The sequence below is a fragment of the Tasmannia lanceolata genome, unplaced genomic scaffold, assembly GCF_043159265.1.
Source record: "Tasmannia lanceolata isolate RefF3 unplaced genomic scaffold, GAP_Taslan_0.1 ptg000015l, whole genome shotgun sequence".
In the NCBI taxonomy this organism is placed as follows: domain Eukaryota; kingdom Viridiplantae; phylum Streptophyta; class Magnoliopsida; order Canellales; family Winteraceae; genus Tasmannia; species Tasmannia lanceolata.
The window spans coordinates 24,266,779-24,283,628 of NW_027518692.1; the positions used below are offsets into that span (position 1 = coordinate 24,266,779).

Here is a 16,850-nt window from a genome sequence, read left to right on the forward strand (position 1 = left end):
ATGGTGAAGGGAGGATGGGTGAGGGAACTGAGTGAAGAGAGGGTAAAAAGGGTGAAAGACAAGGAAAAATAAAAACTCCACTTAAAATATGATTTATATTTTTCCTGCTTTTTAGCCACTTATCATCCTCTCCCTCCTCATGCCTTCTCAAGTCTCTCCCTCTCACTTTCCCAACACCTCTCTCACCACTTGATTAAATTAGGGGGTTTTTACAAAAGAAGTCCTCACTTGATTTGCTTCATTGGCAAAAAGTCTCTTGGTTTGACAATTTGCAAATAGGGTCATCACATTTGAGTAAATTTTGGAAATCAGGTTGTGTAATAATTTTGTGACCAAAATATCCATGGTAAATTATTTTGACTCGTAAAATCTAATCTTAATTACTATATATAAAGGTAAAATCTTGGGTTATTTTCTTCCACCGTTTGACAAAAATTCCATCTATATCCCAGTTGTATTATACCTACTCTCTTGAATAAGACGTTATGATATTACCTATTTTCTTTAGGGTAAAATCGTAATCTACATCTACATATATAAAGGCAAAATCTTGGGTTATTTTCTTCCACGCTTTGCCAAAAATTCCATCTGTATCCCAGTCGTATTATGCCTATTCTCTTGAATAAGATGTTATGATATTACCTACTTTCTTTAAGGTAAAATCGTAATCTACATCTACATATATAAAGGCAAATTCTTGGGTTATTTTCTTCCACCCTTTGCCAAAAATTTCATCTATATCCCAGTTGTATTATGCCTATTCTCTTGAACAAGACGTTATGATATTACATACTTTTTTTAGGGTAAAATCATAATCTACATACGAAAAGTACCGACACAGGGTATCTGCCTATGACAATTACGGAAAAAGTACCAAAAAGAGGTAAAGACATATGACAATGACGAAAGAACTACTTAATATTACTCATGCATGACACTTGCAAAATATTGACGGATTCTGGGCACCTTAAGAGGAACAATAAATTATGGAAACCTCTATCGATTGGAGGGCTAGGATCAACCTATGGAAATGATTTTATGGGCACAACCGATTAATGTTGTGTTCTATCACATGGACGGTTTGGATCAACCTATGAAAATTATTTTTGGGGCACCACCTATGTAGGCAGTGGCCCATCTAATGGACGGTTTGGATCATCCTATGGTACGGGCCATACCGTACATTTTAATAAAGTGAGGAGTGCGATTATCAAAATACGGTGTGTAGTGCCATTATAAAATATGGTTGTGAGGACATTAGCACTATATATAATTTGAAACCATCGTTGTTACTTAGATGTTCCCACGCGGGTCAGGTTCAACCTGAATTTGGGTTGGGTCGGGTTAAGCTTTTTCGCAAATCGGGTTGGGTTGGGTTGAGAAAAATCAACCCGAATTGGAAATTGGGTCGGGTCGGGTTGGGCTATCGGGCAACTCGATTGGACCCGAAACCCGAATTTGGGTTCCATCTAAAGAAGTTCTGTATATGTTTTTTTTCTTTTTCAATATTCAAATAGTCTCCACAGTCCACAATAGACAGTTTGGATAATCCTATGATGTGGGCCATACCGTACTTTAATAAAGTGAGGAGTGTGATCATCAAGATATAGTAGTGCGGATAACATTTCCCTTTGTTAATTGTTAGTCCCAGTTTGGTTTGGATTTTGAGAACCGATTGTGAGTTACAAACTGATTATTGGTGACTCACTATTGCTTCTCAAAATCCAGAAAAACTCGGCTTGAGTTGATGTGGTCAACAATTGGTACCATATCTCAATGACATAGATGCATTCCAATCTCTGCCAAAGGGGACAAAAAATCGGTCAATGCATTGGCAATGAATGATTGTGAAACTCTACTTTCTAGCAAAACTAAGAAGGTATATTTTATAGTTTACATTTACTTTCTTCTTAATTTGTCATCTTCATATAACACATCATTTAGTTATTTAGTGACTTGCAAATTTATGTCTCTCATACTTCTTTTTTTCTTTTGAAAATTTTACTTTTCTTACCAAAAACCAGATGTCTCTCATACTTCTATTGCATCATCTTTCGTCATTTGTGTATTCCTTCTGCAAGGGCGCACACATTCTTCATTTTATTCATGATGGGTATTGGAACATTCCTAGGGAACATAGGCATTGTTTTCGTGATTATAAACATTGGTGAGCTTTATTCTAGGTTAATTAATGGAACATTCATTGGTGCAGTCTTTTTAATCACATTGTCTTACTGTTTACTTATGCTAAAGGTGTTTTCTGTGACAAAAACAATTTCGCCAAATTTTTGTAGCAATTCGCACGCCAAATGGTCTTTATGATAACAATTTAACATTTCTGCTTATGCCTATCTAAATGCATAGAGTTGAAGACTTCTGTAGCTTTTACTGCTATTTGTACGCCAATACTTAGATTTCTCTTTGATTTATTTCTTTTATTTATATGCATCCATCTAAGAAATAAGCTCTCAACTTTATTGTAGGTTAATTAATATAAATTTTCTTTGTGAAGTCTTCTTAATCATATTGTCTTAGGGTTTACTTATGCTAAATGTATATAGCAATTCACATGCCAAATGGTCTTCATCATAAAAAAATTTCATTTGTGCTTATGCCTATCTAAATGCATAGAGTTCACTTACGTAGGTTTTACAGCTATTTTCAGGCCATTACTTAATTTGTGGTTAATCTTATGCGAAGTTGCACGTGCATTTTTACTAGTAGATAAAAATGTCCATATATGTCAATGATGAAAATTACCTTGTAAAATGATCAAAATACCCCTCCTTATGCCCCATCAAAGCATGAGATGTAAAATAGTGGGGCCCACCATATGCATAGAGTCGGGTGGATATCGTGGGACTTATCCATCAAAATACGAGGTAAAATGGTAGGCTCCAACCGATGCATGGGTTTGAGTTGAGTTGGTGGGACCCACCACAATCGCCCCACCCATCAATACATGAGGTGTAAAATGGTTGGCTCCACCTTCTGCATGTTTTGAGTTGAGTTGGTGAGACACACTCGTTCAAAACATATAGTTGAGTCAAGGTGGCAAATGGGCTGTGCCGGCCCGCGGCCCGGCGAGGCACGAAGTCGCTGGCCATGCCGGGCTAGGTTGGGTGGGCCGGTACGGCACGGCCCATGAGCCCAGATGCCCCCTTTAAAAAATGTTTTTTTTAAAAAAAAAAATGTGTGTTTTCATTTTTTTTTTTAAAAACCCGAGAATACCCCTCAAAAGGTGTTTCAAACGGCTAGTTTGGGGGGTATTCTCGTCCAAAACTTATATATTTCATAAAATCTCGAAAATACCCCCTCCAACAATTTTATTACAAGGTTATTTTAGTACTTATGTTTCTCATCCCTTTGACACATGGCACAAGTTTATTGCATAGTTTGTTTTATCCAAAAGTGATTAGAATTTTCCTATAGCAACCCTATTAAATTTTTTTTATAAAGATGGGAGGTCCCAAAGAAAATTTTATTCAAAATTAAGGTATTCATTATGAGTTAGTTGCCCACGGCACGTTTGCCACGTTGAAATTGTGGGCCTATGAATAGATTGAATTGAAGAGAATGGTAATGTGAAATTACCATGTGAACCCATCGTGATTATAATATTGGTTCATTGGTGTCTACACCTACCTTAGTTAATATATGGATGGGTTAGTGTAAACTTGTCACGTTAGATTAAAATAATTATTAGATAATCACTTTCCCATTAGATAATTACTAAAAAAGGGACAAATATATATATACATATCACTTTCCCATATAAAACTCATAAGTTTACACGATATACATGTAATATGGTGTAAGCCCGTATAGTAAAGTATTTTTCAAAAAGTATAAGGCTTACCCCATAGGATGATCCAAGCCATCCATTTGATGGGCCGCATATTTACCCCAAAAATCATTTTCATTGGATGACCCGAACCCTCAGATCTATAGAGGTTTCCATAGTAAGCAGTTCCACTATAGATTGTAGGGCTAGGATCCAAGAATTTTTATTTTATTTTGGATATTTAAGTCCTTTGGTTGAAAAATGTGATTGAAAGGGCTGGCCCGGCCCGGCGCGCTGCGGGCTGTGCTGTGCTCTCCTTGGAGAAAATCGGCACAGCCCGTGAACCCTTCCGTGCCGTGCCCGACCCACGGCCCTTCCGGGCCTGATTTTTCTTACATGCCCTGATTTGCAAAAAAATCCCTTAGATGTGATATCTATTTGGAAATTGTCAAACTAGAAGACTCTTTTTGCTAACATAAAGCAAAGTAGAAGACTTCTTTTGCAAAAACCCCTTAAATTAATGTTTCATGGTTGCTAAACAAGTTCTAAATGTCAACCAAACAGTGCTAGGAAATAAAAAACTTGCCCTTTTACTTTGATTTTTCTAACTTTAAGAATCATTAATCATCCCCTTAATCAAAGGTCTAGAACCAGCAACGAGGGCAGGAGGATGAAAAACAAACAACAAGACCCATCACCGTACACGTGGCAGCTTGTGTCCATCTCCATACCACGTGTAGAGTACGGCCCAAGTGCAAAAACAAAGACCGAGCGTACCACGCACTCGTACGCTTACGTCCTAAGATATCTAATTAATCTAGGGCGATGATATTTTCACCCCCATGCATTACGAATGCGCCCCTTTGTAACGTGATTTGACGTCAAATCTCGTTATAAGGGGAGCGCATGCGTAATGTAGGGGGAGTGAAAATATCATTTATTTAAGTCTTATGAGATCTCTGTTTCTTCTCCAAATTTCTCACATTCAGATAACAAAAAAAGAAAAAAAAGAACCGAACAACAGAGCATAAAATCTCCTTCCATGAAAACCTTTGCAAAACAACACAGATCTTTAAAACCCTCAAACCCTAAGCCATGATCTTCCGTACAAATCAAACTCAAATTACCACCATATCCTCATCCCTCCTCTTTGCCCTAATCTCAATCTCTCTCTTCCATTTCTTCCCTCCTCTTCCCTCTCTCAACCCATCCCAACCCAAAAACGAAACCCTAACCCTAACAAATACCAGCCACGGATCCAGCGGAATTCCACGAACGAATTACATCGTCCGGTTCTTAGAATACCGGCGAGCCGAGGATCACCGGATCTATCTTGAATCGAAGCTCGGATCGGCCGGATGGAATTGGATCGAGAGAAAAAACCCTGCGCAATCTTTTCCCACTGATTTTGGACTTGTATCGATCGAAGATTCGGTTCGGACGGTCCTGATTGAGGAATTTGGGAAATTAGGGTTTGTGAAGGATGTATTTATTGATTCGAGCTATTCGCGGAGCTTGTTCGTTGAGAATAGTGGAAAAAAGTGTATTTTGGGGGATCAGAAGAAGGGAAAGAGATTCACCTCTATGTCTTTTGAAGGAGGAGGATTTGATCCTTCGATTGGTAATTTTACGATTAGTTGGAAACGAAAGCTTGCAATGCAGGTATATACATATATATAGATAATGTTTATAATCATGTAACTCCTTCTCAGTTTTCATAGCAACTCCGCCCATCCCGTATTTGAAATGTTCATGATTTTATTCCTTCTCAGTTTTCAGAATATTAATTTCTTCTTTGTAATTTTGAAGTTTCTGGATGCAAATCCTTCCTCTGTTTCGTAACTCGTAATTATTTAAATCCATTCATTTATCTGAAAATTTCATTTAGAAATCCCAAGTTACATCAATGTTTGGAGCTGAGACACTCTGGGCTAAGGGGTATACGGGTGCGAAAGTTAAAATGGCAATATTTGATACCGGAATTCGAGCAAATCACCCACATTTCCGCAATATCAAGGTACAATCTTTTACAACTAATCAAAGGAAAATGTAGTGATTTTTCTGGGTTTTTTGGGCTTTCCACTGCTTAACAAGCTGAGTAATGGTTACTTTATTAATGATGATGTTATATGTCTTTAACTGCTTTTAGTCATACTGTTCAACAGCTTGCGAATGATATTATAATATTGGGAGAGAAATTTTAATACAATCATGTAGGTGTACTTCTAAATGAAAATTTTCATTTTGGAATTTGTCTTAGGAGCGTACGAATTGGACCAATGAGGATACACTAAATGACAATCTTGGGCATGGGACATTTGTAGCTGGAGTTATTGCTGGTGAAGATGCAGAGTGCCTAGGTTTTGCTCCGGACACTGAAATCTATGCTTTCCGTGTATTTACTGATGCCCAGGTAATGCATATTGTCTTTTAAGAAATAAGTTGCATCACCTTAATGAATGGGATGGCATATTTTAATGACTAACTTTACATTGACATCTGTTTTGGTTTCCAAATTTTGCTACTGATTTCTGTCAAAATAAGCTATATTCCACAAATGAAGGAAAGATAAATATTTCAAAGGAAAAAGCTTGAATCGCATGAAAACATAGTTTCCATATTGGAATCTGAAGTTAGAAGTTAAAGAGTCAAAAAGTGCTTCTGATGTATCTTGTAAGTAAACCTCCGGCTGGTGGCAGATATGTTCTTCTGTGTGTTACAAAATATTATTGACTTATTAATTGCTTAATAAGTCAGTAAGATTTGTAGTTTTGTACCGTTAACATACTTTCAGTTTTATAAATATAGGGTGACGATAAATGTACTCCATTTTTAGCCATGATGACCCCTGAAAGTGGTTTTCTGACTATCGTCTTTAATTGTAAAATAACTATGAGGGGCATTTCCTGATAAATAAAGGGGATCCATTTATCATCTCTCTGAATATATTTGTGCAGATGCATGGTGGTGCTCTTGAGGACTCTGTATGACAATTTATATCCGACAGTGGAATGCGTGCCCATGCATTGTAATGTAGGGTTTTTTTCACGTAGCGTTTAAAACGTAAAAAATGCTTAGGGTATAAAAGTCATGTAATCTTTGAGTTTCCTTGGATGTAGCAAAGCATGGGGATATGACTTGGAATTTTTCGACTTGCATTTTTTTACTGAAGGCATTTATTTCTTATTCACCCTTTGGATGGTTGACCTGCATTTGCATATAAAATGCTACTTGTTGTCTTCAATGAATACTTACTTATATATTTTCTCTAAAAAGAGGTAGCTCTTTTATGAAGTTGTGTTCATGGGCACCATATTATTGTAATGAATCTTGATATCTAGTTGTCAAAATCTCTCTCTCTCACACACACACACATATATTTATATATGTGTTATGGATTATGTTAATGAGTTCAGATAGTGTGACTGTTAGCAAGATTTTGAGAAGTCTGTATTCAGCCTAATTGCAGGTGTCTTACACGTCATGGTTCCTTGATGCATTCAACTATGCTATTGCGACTAATATGGATGTGCTAAATTTGAGTATTGGTGGGCCTGATTATTTGGACCTTCCATTTGTGGAAAAGGTAAACTTTCCTTGGCTTGATGATAGTTTAATGGCTTTATATAACCCCTTGTCAGATTTATGTAGTTTATGATATCCCAGGCCTCCTTTCTTCTTCAAAAATCCTGCTAACTTGATGTATAAAATGTCCCTGCAAGTGAATTCCCTGTCACTGTGCTTGACATGCTTTGTAAATGGAATTCATGAATTTTCCTCTTTTCAGTATCTTGTTGTACCCACTGCTTACGTAGGAAAGCTCTGCACAGTTGGAAAGGCGAGAGCTTACTAGTGTGTACGACTTAGAATCTAATGGTGTCTGGGGCCTGGCAAACAAATTGCATGTGGTGTTTGTTGACAAAATTTTGAATTGTCTTGGACAATTGAGATTTCCATTTAAAACTAGTTCCCATTACTCACTGTGGACTCACATTCACTTGCCTAGTGCACCCTGGAAGATTGTATTTTCTATTACTGAACTTTGTAACGGACCAAATTCATGTCATGAGACTCAAATATGGCAATGTGGATTCATCAGAAAATGTCGTCTAATTTTCAAGAAGTGCTGCATGGATTTGTGCCTTCTTTTTTTTCTTCCAAACTCCACATTGATTGTAGTTTTTTGGGGTATTCAGACCGGGGAGAATGCGGGATTCTTCTTAGAAACGGAAAAGGTAATATCTTGAAAGTCTTCTCTAGTTTGATTGGTGTCAAAAACTCTAATGAAGAATAGCATTTGTACTTCTTACAGACCATAGAATCTTTGCTAAGGAGATGGGTGAAGGATTTTGGTGGAAAGGGGACTCATTTGATGCTATCAAGTGGGCTCCTTCCCATGACTCTGGTTCAGGAAGGAGTGTCTGTATGTAGTTAAATGGAACCTCAAGGTTGCAAGGTTCACAGGAAACCATGTTCCCTTTGTAAAGTAAGCCTTTTGACAACTAATTAGTCGTGAAATGAAACAGATTATGGAATAAGCTATATCCGGTGAATGAATGAATGAATCTCCTCCTAACTTCAAAAAACTGAAAAAGGCAACATATTAGCGCCATAAACTCACTTATTAGTATAGTAGCTTGAGAGGGGCTGGACTTACGCCCCTACTAATAGGGCTATTAGGATTCCAGCAGCCCCCGTCCCCCTCTCTGTCTTGCTAATCACGCCCTATTATTGCTCTTATCACATAAGTTTAAGTTTGCTTGCTGCTTATCGCTCCCGTCATAACAAGTAACAACACCAACGATATTACAAGAGAGTCTTTCTTAACAACCCTTAGCGCCATTTCACAGCCTTGAAATTATAGCTAAGTCAAATCATCTTGCCCGAACGTGGCCTCATTTTTAGCCACTCCCCCACCGAGCGATGCCATATCCTCTTCATGCATGGTGAAACTTGAACACTTATCATCAGTTCCATTAGAAGAACTCAAGTGACCTGACACACCGATGTTGAAATTAGGAAAGTCAAGTTCATGATCAGCAAGGGCAAAGTAGCAGTAGCGGATTCAAGATCCCCAAAACAAGAAATGCTGCAAACCACAATGATAAAATGGGATTCTTAAAGGATCCACTCCCTACTCTTTCCCTAATTGCCTTTTGATATTCGCCAAAAGTGCCAACTCAGCTTCCGTCCTCTGGTTTCTATTAGTAGGGGCAACAAGAGTCTTGTCTTATCCTAGAGAAGAACCCCATAATTCATCATTCATGATCTGTCCCCGATTAAATATCCATCCAAATTAATCATCAGATGTCTTGTCATGACCAAGAGGGCAAGAGTCAAGCTCAGTAACCCTAAGTCATAACCCTTAGCGTGCCAAGCCGTGATGACTTTGATGTGACCTCTAACACTAACGGTGGCACAATTAGCTGCAGAGCCATGCAACGACCAATTGATCAATGGCGCGACTCTCGCCCCCTCAATAATTAAGGTTTTCTTGTTGTCACCAGCATGGTATTATAATTAGTTCTATAACCTGCGGCCTTGTGTATAATAATTAAGGTGTTCTTGTTGTCACTAACATGGTTTTAACTTTTAACTTTCCATTGAAATTGACACGAAACGATTGAAATGTTTCTGTTTCCATCCCCATTGAAACCGAAACCAAAATGACCGAAATAAAACAAAATTGTAAGTGTAATAGTGGTACACTATCTCAGTATGCATTATATAATTATATTTACATGAATTGCATGCAAAATGTGGTCTACCTGTATGTATCTTACATAAATATTTATATGAATTACATGTGAAATTTGGCATGTACTAAATTATCAGATATGCACAACAATGCACAACAGTGCATGTCACTAGGTGTTCGATGTTTTTAAACCATTATGGATGGTTGTCTTTCTTATACGATGATTTCTAAGTATGTATTTGTGCTTATTCTAGCATTTCTTGAAGTTGTCTTGCTTATGTGATGGGTTTAAGTCTGTTTTTGTGCTAATTCTAGTATTTCCTGACGTTTCATCTTTAAATTTTATCATTTGCATGTGTTTCAATATGTTTCCGTGATTTTACAAGATTTCCTCCAAAATTTCCAACTAAAACCAAAACGGTTACGTTTTAGTGGCTATCAAAACTGAAACTGAAATTTAAAACCTCGGTCACATGTATGCATTACACCCCTTAAAACTAACAAGTCCTTTAGTAATGTTGTGGACAAAATCATGCCCTCGTAAAAATAATACTAATATTATTCTTTTTCAGTTGACACTTTAGTTATGAATGTTGTTCCTGTACATCCGGAACGGACAAAACATTTTGTACTATTTCGCAAAACAGTACAAAGGATCAGAGCAAAACATATCGGCCAGGATTTCGTTATGTTTCGTCCTATTCCAATGTGTTTTGTTCTATTTCGTTCGAAACAGTGCTTAATGCCTTATTTTGGACGTTTCTTTGTCATTCTCAAAGTGGTGGTTTTGAAGGATATCATATCTTCATTCATTGCTGAGTAGCTAGAGAGGTATGGAGTGCCATACCATCTAGATTTGGGATTGCTTGGGTGTTCCCTTCCACCCTCCAGGAGTTACTGGAGAATTGTTCATTGGTGCCTTGGAAGAAAAAAGGGAAAGTTATCTGGTCCCTTTCTTTTCTAGCAACCACGCAGTTTCTATAGAAAGAAAGAAACACTAAGGTTTTTGGTGGTATTTCCAAATCGGCCCATTTTGTTTTCATTAAAGTCATTGCCTTAACCATAGCCTGGGGCTAAATCCGTTCCGTTATTCTGCTTTGTATCAGCATTTGCTTTTATGGGAGGGTTGGAAGGAGATCTGCTACAGTGTAGAGAATAGGCCTTCTATTGTGCAATAGTGGCAGGAGTTTATGTAACTTTTCTGCATAATTTACCATTCATTTTTTGAAAGAACTTGAAATTCGAACATATTGCCTGTGAGAGCAAACATTCCAAATTGTCCAGAGAAATGGGTTGCCAATGTTTACGTGGCTTGCTTTCCTTTGGGAAGCCTTTGTCCACACCATTCATGTTTATTGTCATGTTGATTACATTTATTTCAATTTGATGATTTTTTCAAAGTATCCAAGAAAATTTTATCTGAACTGATACCATGGATACCTTCATGTGGTTGAAATTGTTATGCAGGTTTGGGAACTGACATCAAGTAATATTATTATGGTTTCTGCTATTGGAAATGATGGGCCTCTGTATGGTACCCTAAATAATCCAGCAGACCAAAGTGACGTCATTGGTGTTGGTGGCATTGATTACAGTGATCATATAGCTTCATTCTCCTCACGTGGCATGAGTACCTGGGAGCTTCCTCACGGGTAGGCTGTCTTTCATTTGCTTTTACCAGTTCTGTCTTTCTATTCTTATAATTTACATCTGCCTATATTTTAGTTTTATTTTAGTCCATAACCATTTATTACAGATAATGTTCTATGCAGTTAAACTTCATTAAACGCCCGTGGTTTTTGCAGAAAGAACCTTTAATTACTTCTGGGTACATATTACAATTTTAGCAACTTTATTTTCTTTCTCATTAATTGATCCGCTGGCAAAAGAGGTGCAGTGTTCATTGTCATATGTGCTTCATTTGTGCATTGCATGTCCAAGAACCAGTACAGTAGTCGATGTCTCGAGAGAATGCTGAATTTTTTGTTTTCTTTAGCTTGATTAAGCAAGAATAAAATGTGATGGGTAAATGCCAGTGCTACTATCTTGATAGTTATCCAAATTTAGTATTTGGCCTTCATTTTGGAATTGGTTGAATGTGAACTTTCTTGAGTGTTTTCAGGCTTTCATTATATTCACATTTTGATTGACTGAGAAACAGTGCTATTGATTCTATTTTCTTAACTTTTTAAAATTCTTCTTCGTTTAATTTAAGATGGAAATATACGGAAATGCGCTCCATGCATGTATAATCCTTTGAGATCCATCTAATTGCATGTTGCAATAAATCCCAGTTGGTATGTCGACAAGTAACTCCACATGTGATGCTTTGCTTCTCTGACAATTATTACCCTTCCCTCTTTTGTTTTGCCCTTCTTTGGAGCCCATGCTCTATTGAAGTTTCTAAGTACATAAATTTGTGTATGAATGACCAAATATTTGCTAGATCTATTGTCTTTTTCCTCATTTTGTCCAATTCTTGAGGTTTATAATTTCAATGGCTTCCGATACACAGGTATGGCCGTGTGAAACCAGATGTTGTCGCATATGGGAGGGAAATCATGGGATCTAAGATCAGTACAGGTTGTAAGAGCCTCTCAGGCACCAGTGTTGCAAGTCCAGTGGTTGCCGGTGTGGTATGCCTCCTTGTTAGTGTCATCCCCGAAAGCACCCGAAAAGAAATTCTAAACCCTGCAAGCATGAAACAAGCACTGGTTGAGGGAGCCGCAAAGCTTGCGGGTCCCAACATGTACGAGCAGGGCGCAGGCAGAATTGACCTGTGAGTTCTTTACTTCTATATCCAATTTGCTTTTGCATCCATAGGGATTAGTCCCGCCCTAAAATGGGGTGGAGATACCCTATGTCATTAAAAAAGAAACCCAATTTGCTTTCGTGATCATACAAGCTTACATATCATCCCATTTTCTGTCAGCTTAGAGTCATATGAGATCCTAAAACACTACAAGCCTAGAGCAAGCATTTTCCCCAGTGTTCTCGACTACGATGACTGCCCTTATTCCTGGCCCTTCTGTCGCCAACCACTCTATGCCGGTGCTATGCCTGTCATTTTCAATACCACCATTCTCAATGGGATGGGCGTCATTGGCTATATCGAAAATCCCCCCACATGGCAGCCTTCCAATGAGGTGGGCAATCTGCTCAGCATTCATTTTACTTACTCAGACATTATCTGGCCGTGGACCGGCTTTCTAGCACTGCATATGCAGATAAAGGAAGAAGCTGCCCAGTTTAAAGGATTTATCGAAGGCAATGTGACAGTTAGAGTGTACAGCCCCCCACCTAAGGGAGAGAAAGGCCCGCGAAGGAGTAGTGTATGTGTCCTTCAGTTGAAGCTAAAAGTGGTTCCAACTCCCCTGAGATCAAAACGGGTTCTATGGGATCAGTATCATAGCATCAAATACCCACCTGGTTACATCCCAAGAGACTCTTTGGATGTTCGTAATGACATCCTTGATTGGCATGGTGACCATTTACATACGAATTTCCATATCATGTTTAACATGTTGAGAGATGCTGGATACTTTGTCGAGACACTTGGGTCTCCTCTGACATGTTTTAATGCTGACCACTATGGGACTCTACTCATGGTAGATCTTGAGGATGAGTATTTCAGGGAAGAGATTGATAAGTTGAGGGATGATGTTGTCAATCGTGGATTGGGACTCGCTGTGTTTGCCGATTGGTATAATGTTGATACAATGGTGAAGATGAGATTTTTTGATGATAACACACGTAGCTGGTGGACCCCAGTTACTGGGGGTGCAAATATTCCAGCCTTAAATGAGCTTTTGTCCCCATTTGGGATTGCTTTTGGGGATAAAATACTTAATGGAGATTTTTCCATTGATGGCGAGCAGAGCCATTACGCATCCGGAACAGATATAGTGAGGTTCCCAGAAGGTGGGTACTTGCATAGCTTCCAGTTTCAAGATAACTCAGAGAGTGGTGCCACACAAAACATATTGCCAAATAGTATAATGAAGGTGAGCAGGAAGGATTGTTCACTTGAGCCCTCTGTGGATTACTTTCTCATTTTTTTATAGTAGACAACAACTACAAACTTTCTGGCATGAGAAAATTCTTCAAAAGCCTTGATGATTTTCCAAGAACTTCGAAAATTAGACTCTACTTGATAAACCAACCAAGGACTCCTTACCCTATTATATGTTACCTATCGCAGCCCAAACATACCATCTTCTATACTTGAAAACTTTCCAAATTAGAACAGTTCCAAGTTCTGGATAACTGTAAAATGCTTCTCTCATATATGTCATGGAACATATTTCTGCGTAACACAATTTTCTGATTTTGACAAATAACTGTAGGTAGATTCTCCTATTCTTGGCCTTGTGGAGGTGGGAGGTGGTCGTGTTGCTGTATACGGCGACTCCAATTGTCTTGACAGTAGCCATATGGTGACCCACTGCTATTGGCTCCTAAGGCAAATACTGGATTTTACTAGCAAGAACATTAAAGATCCTGTGCTTTTCTCAGAGTCAGCTAGAAATGTTTCTCCGCTGCTCAAGGATGACAACCAGTTACCTTCTCGCAGAACCGATGTGAATTTCTCTACTTATTCTGCAGTTGTAGGCAAGGAGTTGATCTGCCAAAGCGACTCCAGATTTGAGGTTTGGGGGACAAAAGGTTATGGCTTCCACGTAATGGGGAGAAACCGGAAATTACCAGGATATCCTGTTATTGATTTGGGGAGAGAATTTAACATGACCTCTGAGAGCTCCAGTTTAGAATGGAGGAAATTTCCTGAAAAAAAGGAAGGGAATTCTCTGTCAACCATTATCAGAAAAAAGATCAACAGAAGGATGGATTTTTTGGGCTTGCTCAATAGAGATGAGGTAATGGTTTTGAATAGATTTATCTTTTCCTATTATTATTTTTTTGGAAAATCGGCTAAACACGTGTTCACAAAATGACAAGAAACCTCGTCATTTTTTTTTATAACTTCTGCAAGAAATCTGGGCATTTTGTTAAAGAATAAGAGACCACCATCTTATGAAAGCATTTCATCAAGCAGGGAACCAAACAAATATTATCATTCAGTAACCTTTTGTCCTTTGTCTCCGTGTATGTGGCATACAGTTCTATAGGTAAAATTAGGCATTGATAGACACTTAAAACTGTCAAAATGTAAGTGCCTAAATTTATGGGTGGCAGTACCAGTCTCTTGTACAAAAAGTAATTCGTAAGGCACTAATTGGTTGCATAGTAAAAAAATTCTTTTATTACTCACGTGCAAGATACAATATATTGCATGACCCAACCAAATTACTTTTATGAGATATCTTCTTTTGGGCATATGTACAATATATGGGTTTTGGCCTGTAGCTCAATGGTTGAGGCTTTGTATCTCAACCTTGAGGTCGCAGGTTCGATCCCAGCCTACCTACAAAAGAAAAAAAAATATTAGATTTAATATATGTGCAATAAAAAAAAGGCTACTGATATGTGCACAACCGGGTTTTCATACTGGGGCTAATTACCTTGTTTTGCACATGTTTAATTGGCTTCTGAGAGCTTTTTTGAGAATTGTAGTAGCTTTTAACAACTGGTTAAATGAGTATAAAACAAGATGATTCACCCCATTATCAAAACATGTTTATGCGGGTATCAGTAGGCCTAGTGGAAAATGTTCCTTTTTAGCATTTAGTAGTGTAATTTTTCCTTTCAAGTCTTTCTGGAGTTTGTCATACATTCCTTATTAACTACTGCAATATGCTTACTCTTCGATCTTGACTAAACATTTAGCTGAGAATCTTTTTTCTTTGGGCTGTTGCTTGCAGCTTGATATGCCCATGCTAATTGCAACTCAACGGTTTATACCTGTTTTTGTTGCTATTACTGGTAAATAACCTTGTAAACCCCTGAATTTCTGAAATTATGAGATCCTCTGTTTCTTATGTGTTGATACATCTATTGTTCCTCAGGCTTTATACTATTTCTGAGCTTCTGGCGAATGAGACAGAAACGACGGCGGCGGAGAAAAGGTTCATCAGGATCTGGTCGTTTCATTAACGTGTAGCTCCTGCGTATTTGAGAGAGGAGTCCCTGCCCATGTTGTTACATTTATGCTTTTAGAGGTTGTATCAAATAGTCTTTGGAGTCATCATAGCTCCATTTTTGTCAGTATGGATGTTTAATTGATTATGTATTTTAAATTAATCAAGTCATGGAGTTCACTGCCTGCCATTAGAGGAAGCAGATTCAATGGCTTCCTGAGTCTCTTTGGAGAATTGTTGTAAGATACTATGAAGTGGTAGTGCTTATTACATGCCATGGAGTTTTTTTTCTCCTGAAGTTGAAGCAGTGAAGAGGGAAAGGAACTCATTTTAAGTAAAGCCAAAATTGGAAAGGGTTTTAATTAAATTAAATCCAAAACTGTATAGAAGCTTTACTAGTCATAGACACTTAAATCTTTCTCTTTGAATGATATCTTAATTTCAGCTACAGTTTCTTTATATATCTTACAACTAGAATCCCTCTTCTTTACCATCCGGTTCCTCCACCACCGCAGATTCAGGCATCAGGCAGGCAATTGTCTCGATCGTGGGATATCATTGAGAAATAGGAATAAGTGTTATCAAAGGATTTCATGTGATTATTTCTTGTATGAAACGAGTCTGTCTTACTCAACAAAAATGGTTATATTTTTCACAACAGAGAATAATTACACCAAACCAAAGAGAAAAAGGGTACACAATGACCAGAAATTGATCCTATGCTCACTTCCTAAGAAGGGCTTGTTCTCCCAAGGGATGGAAATCCTTTGATAAGATGAGCTGTTCCTCAACTCATCTCAATTAACCCTCTGTCCCAAAGTAGTTGGGGTCGGCATAAGATGAGCTTTCCTCATTTCAAAAAAAAAAAAAATGGTGCTCGGATAATTTATATGGAAATTATGACCCTATCCGAGATAATTTGTTGGGTCAGGTCGGGTTGAGTTTTTAATGTTTAGCTTAAGATAGTGGCTAATTTCAAAGATTGTAGAAAAAACAACAAAAGGATTTGCTAGTGTCCTTCGCAAAAGGCATTTCGCGGATGGTCTGTTGCATGTGAGAGCAGCCACCTCGTGAATGAAGACAAAATCTATTACTGAAAAGTGAGCCTGGAGGATGGCTGAGACTAGATGGAATTGGCAGTTTTGAAGAAGGCTTCTTTGATTAATTCAGGTGGGAGAGCAGAGTTTGAGTCCAGCTTTCATCACCCCTTCTTCTGTCTTTGCCTCCATTACTCTAACCAACCCCAATCGGGGTTGGTTAGAGTAATGTTCTTCAGGCTCTGAAGAACATTTAAATTACTGTTTTATCCTGAGATTGTAATGTTAGTATATAG

General features: G+C 38.0%; 1 protein-coding gene across 1 annotated transcript; it reads left to right on the top strand.

Moving 5' to 3' along the window:
• The first annotated feature begins 4,747 nt into the window (after positions 1-4,747).
• On the top strand, positions 4,748-15,896 carry S1P (SITE-1 protease). Its single transcript, XM_077353967.1, has 10 exons — positions 4,748-5,446; positions 5,673-5,801; positions 6,045-6,197; positions 7,254-7,370; positions 10,950-11,134; positions 11,998-12,261; positions 12,415-13,486; positions 13,829-14,356; positions 15,302-15,362; positions 15,446-15,896. Exons 1-10 carry the CDS (start codon positions 4,880-4,882, stop codon positions 15,538-15,540), a joined length of 3,171 nt encoding a protein of 1,056 aa, XP_077210082.1. The 5' UTR covers positions 4,748-4,879; the 3' UTR covers positions 15,541-15,896.
• Positions 15,897-16,850: the final 954 nt, after the last annotated feature.

Excerpts from the sequence above, each read along its gene's own strand:
- S1P (XM_077353967.1), top strand. The coding sequence starts at position 4,880 with ATGATCTTCCGTACAAATCAAACTCAAATTACCACCATATCCTCATCC. Across the intron at positions 5,802-6,044 it reads CACATTTCCGCAATATCAAG|GAGCGTACGAATTGGACCAA; the intron begins GTACAATCTTTT and ends AATTTGTCTTAG. Across the intron at positions 11,135-11,997 it reads ACCTGGGAGCTTCCTCACGG|GTATGGCCGTGTGAAACCAG; the intron begins GTAGGCTGTCTT and ends TCCGATACACAG.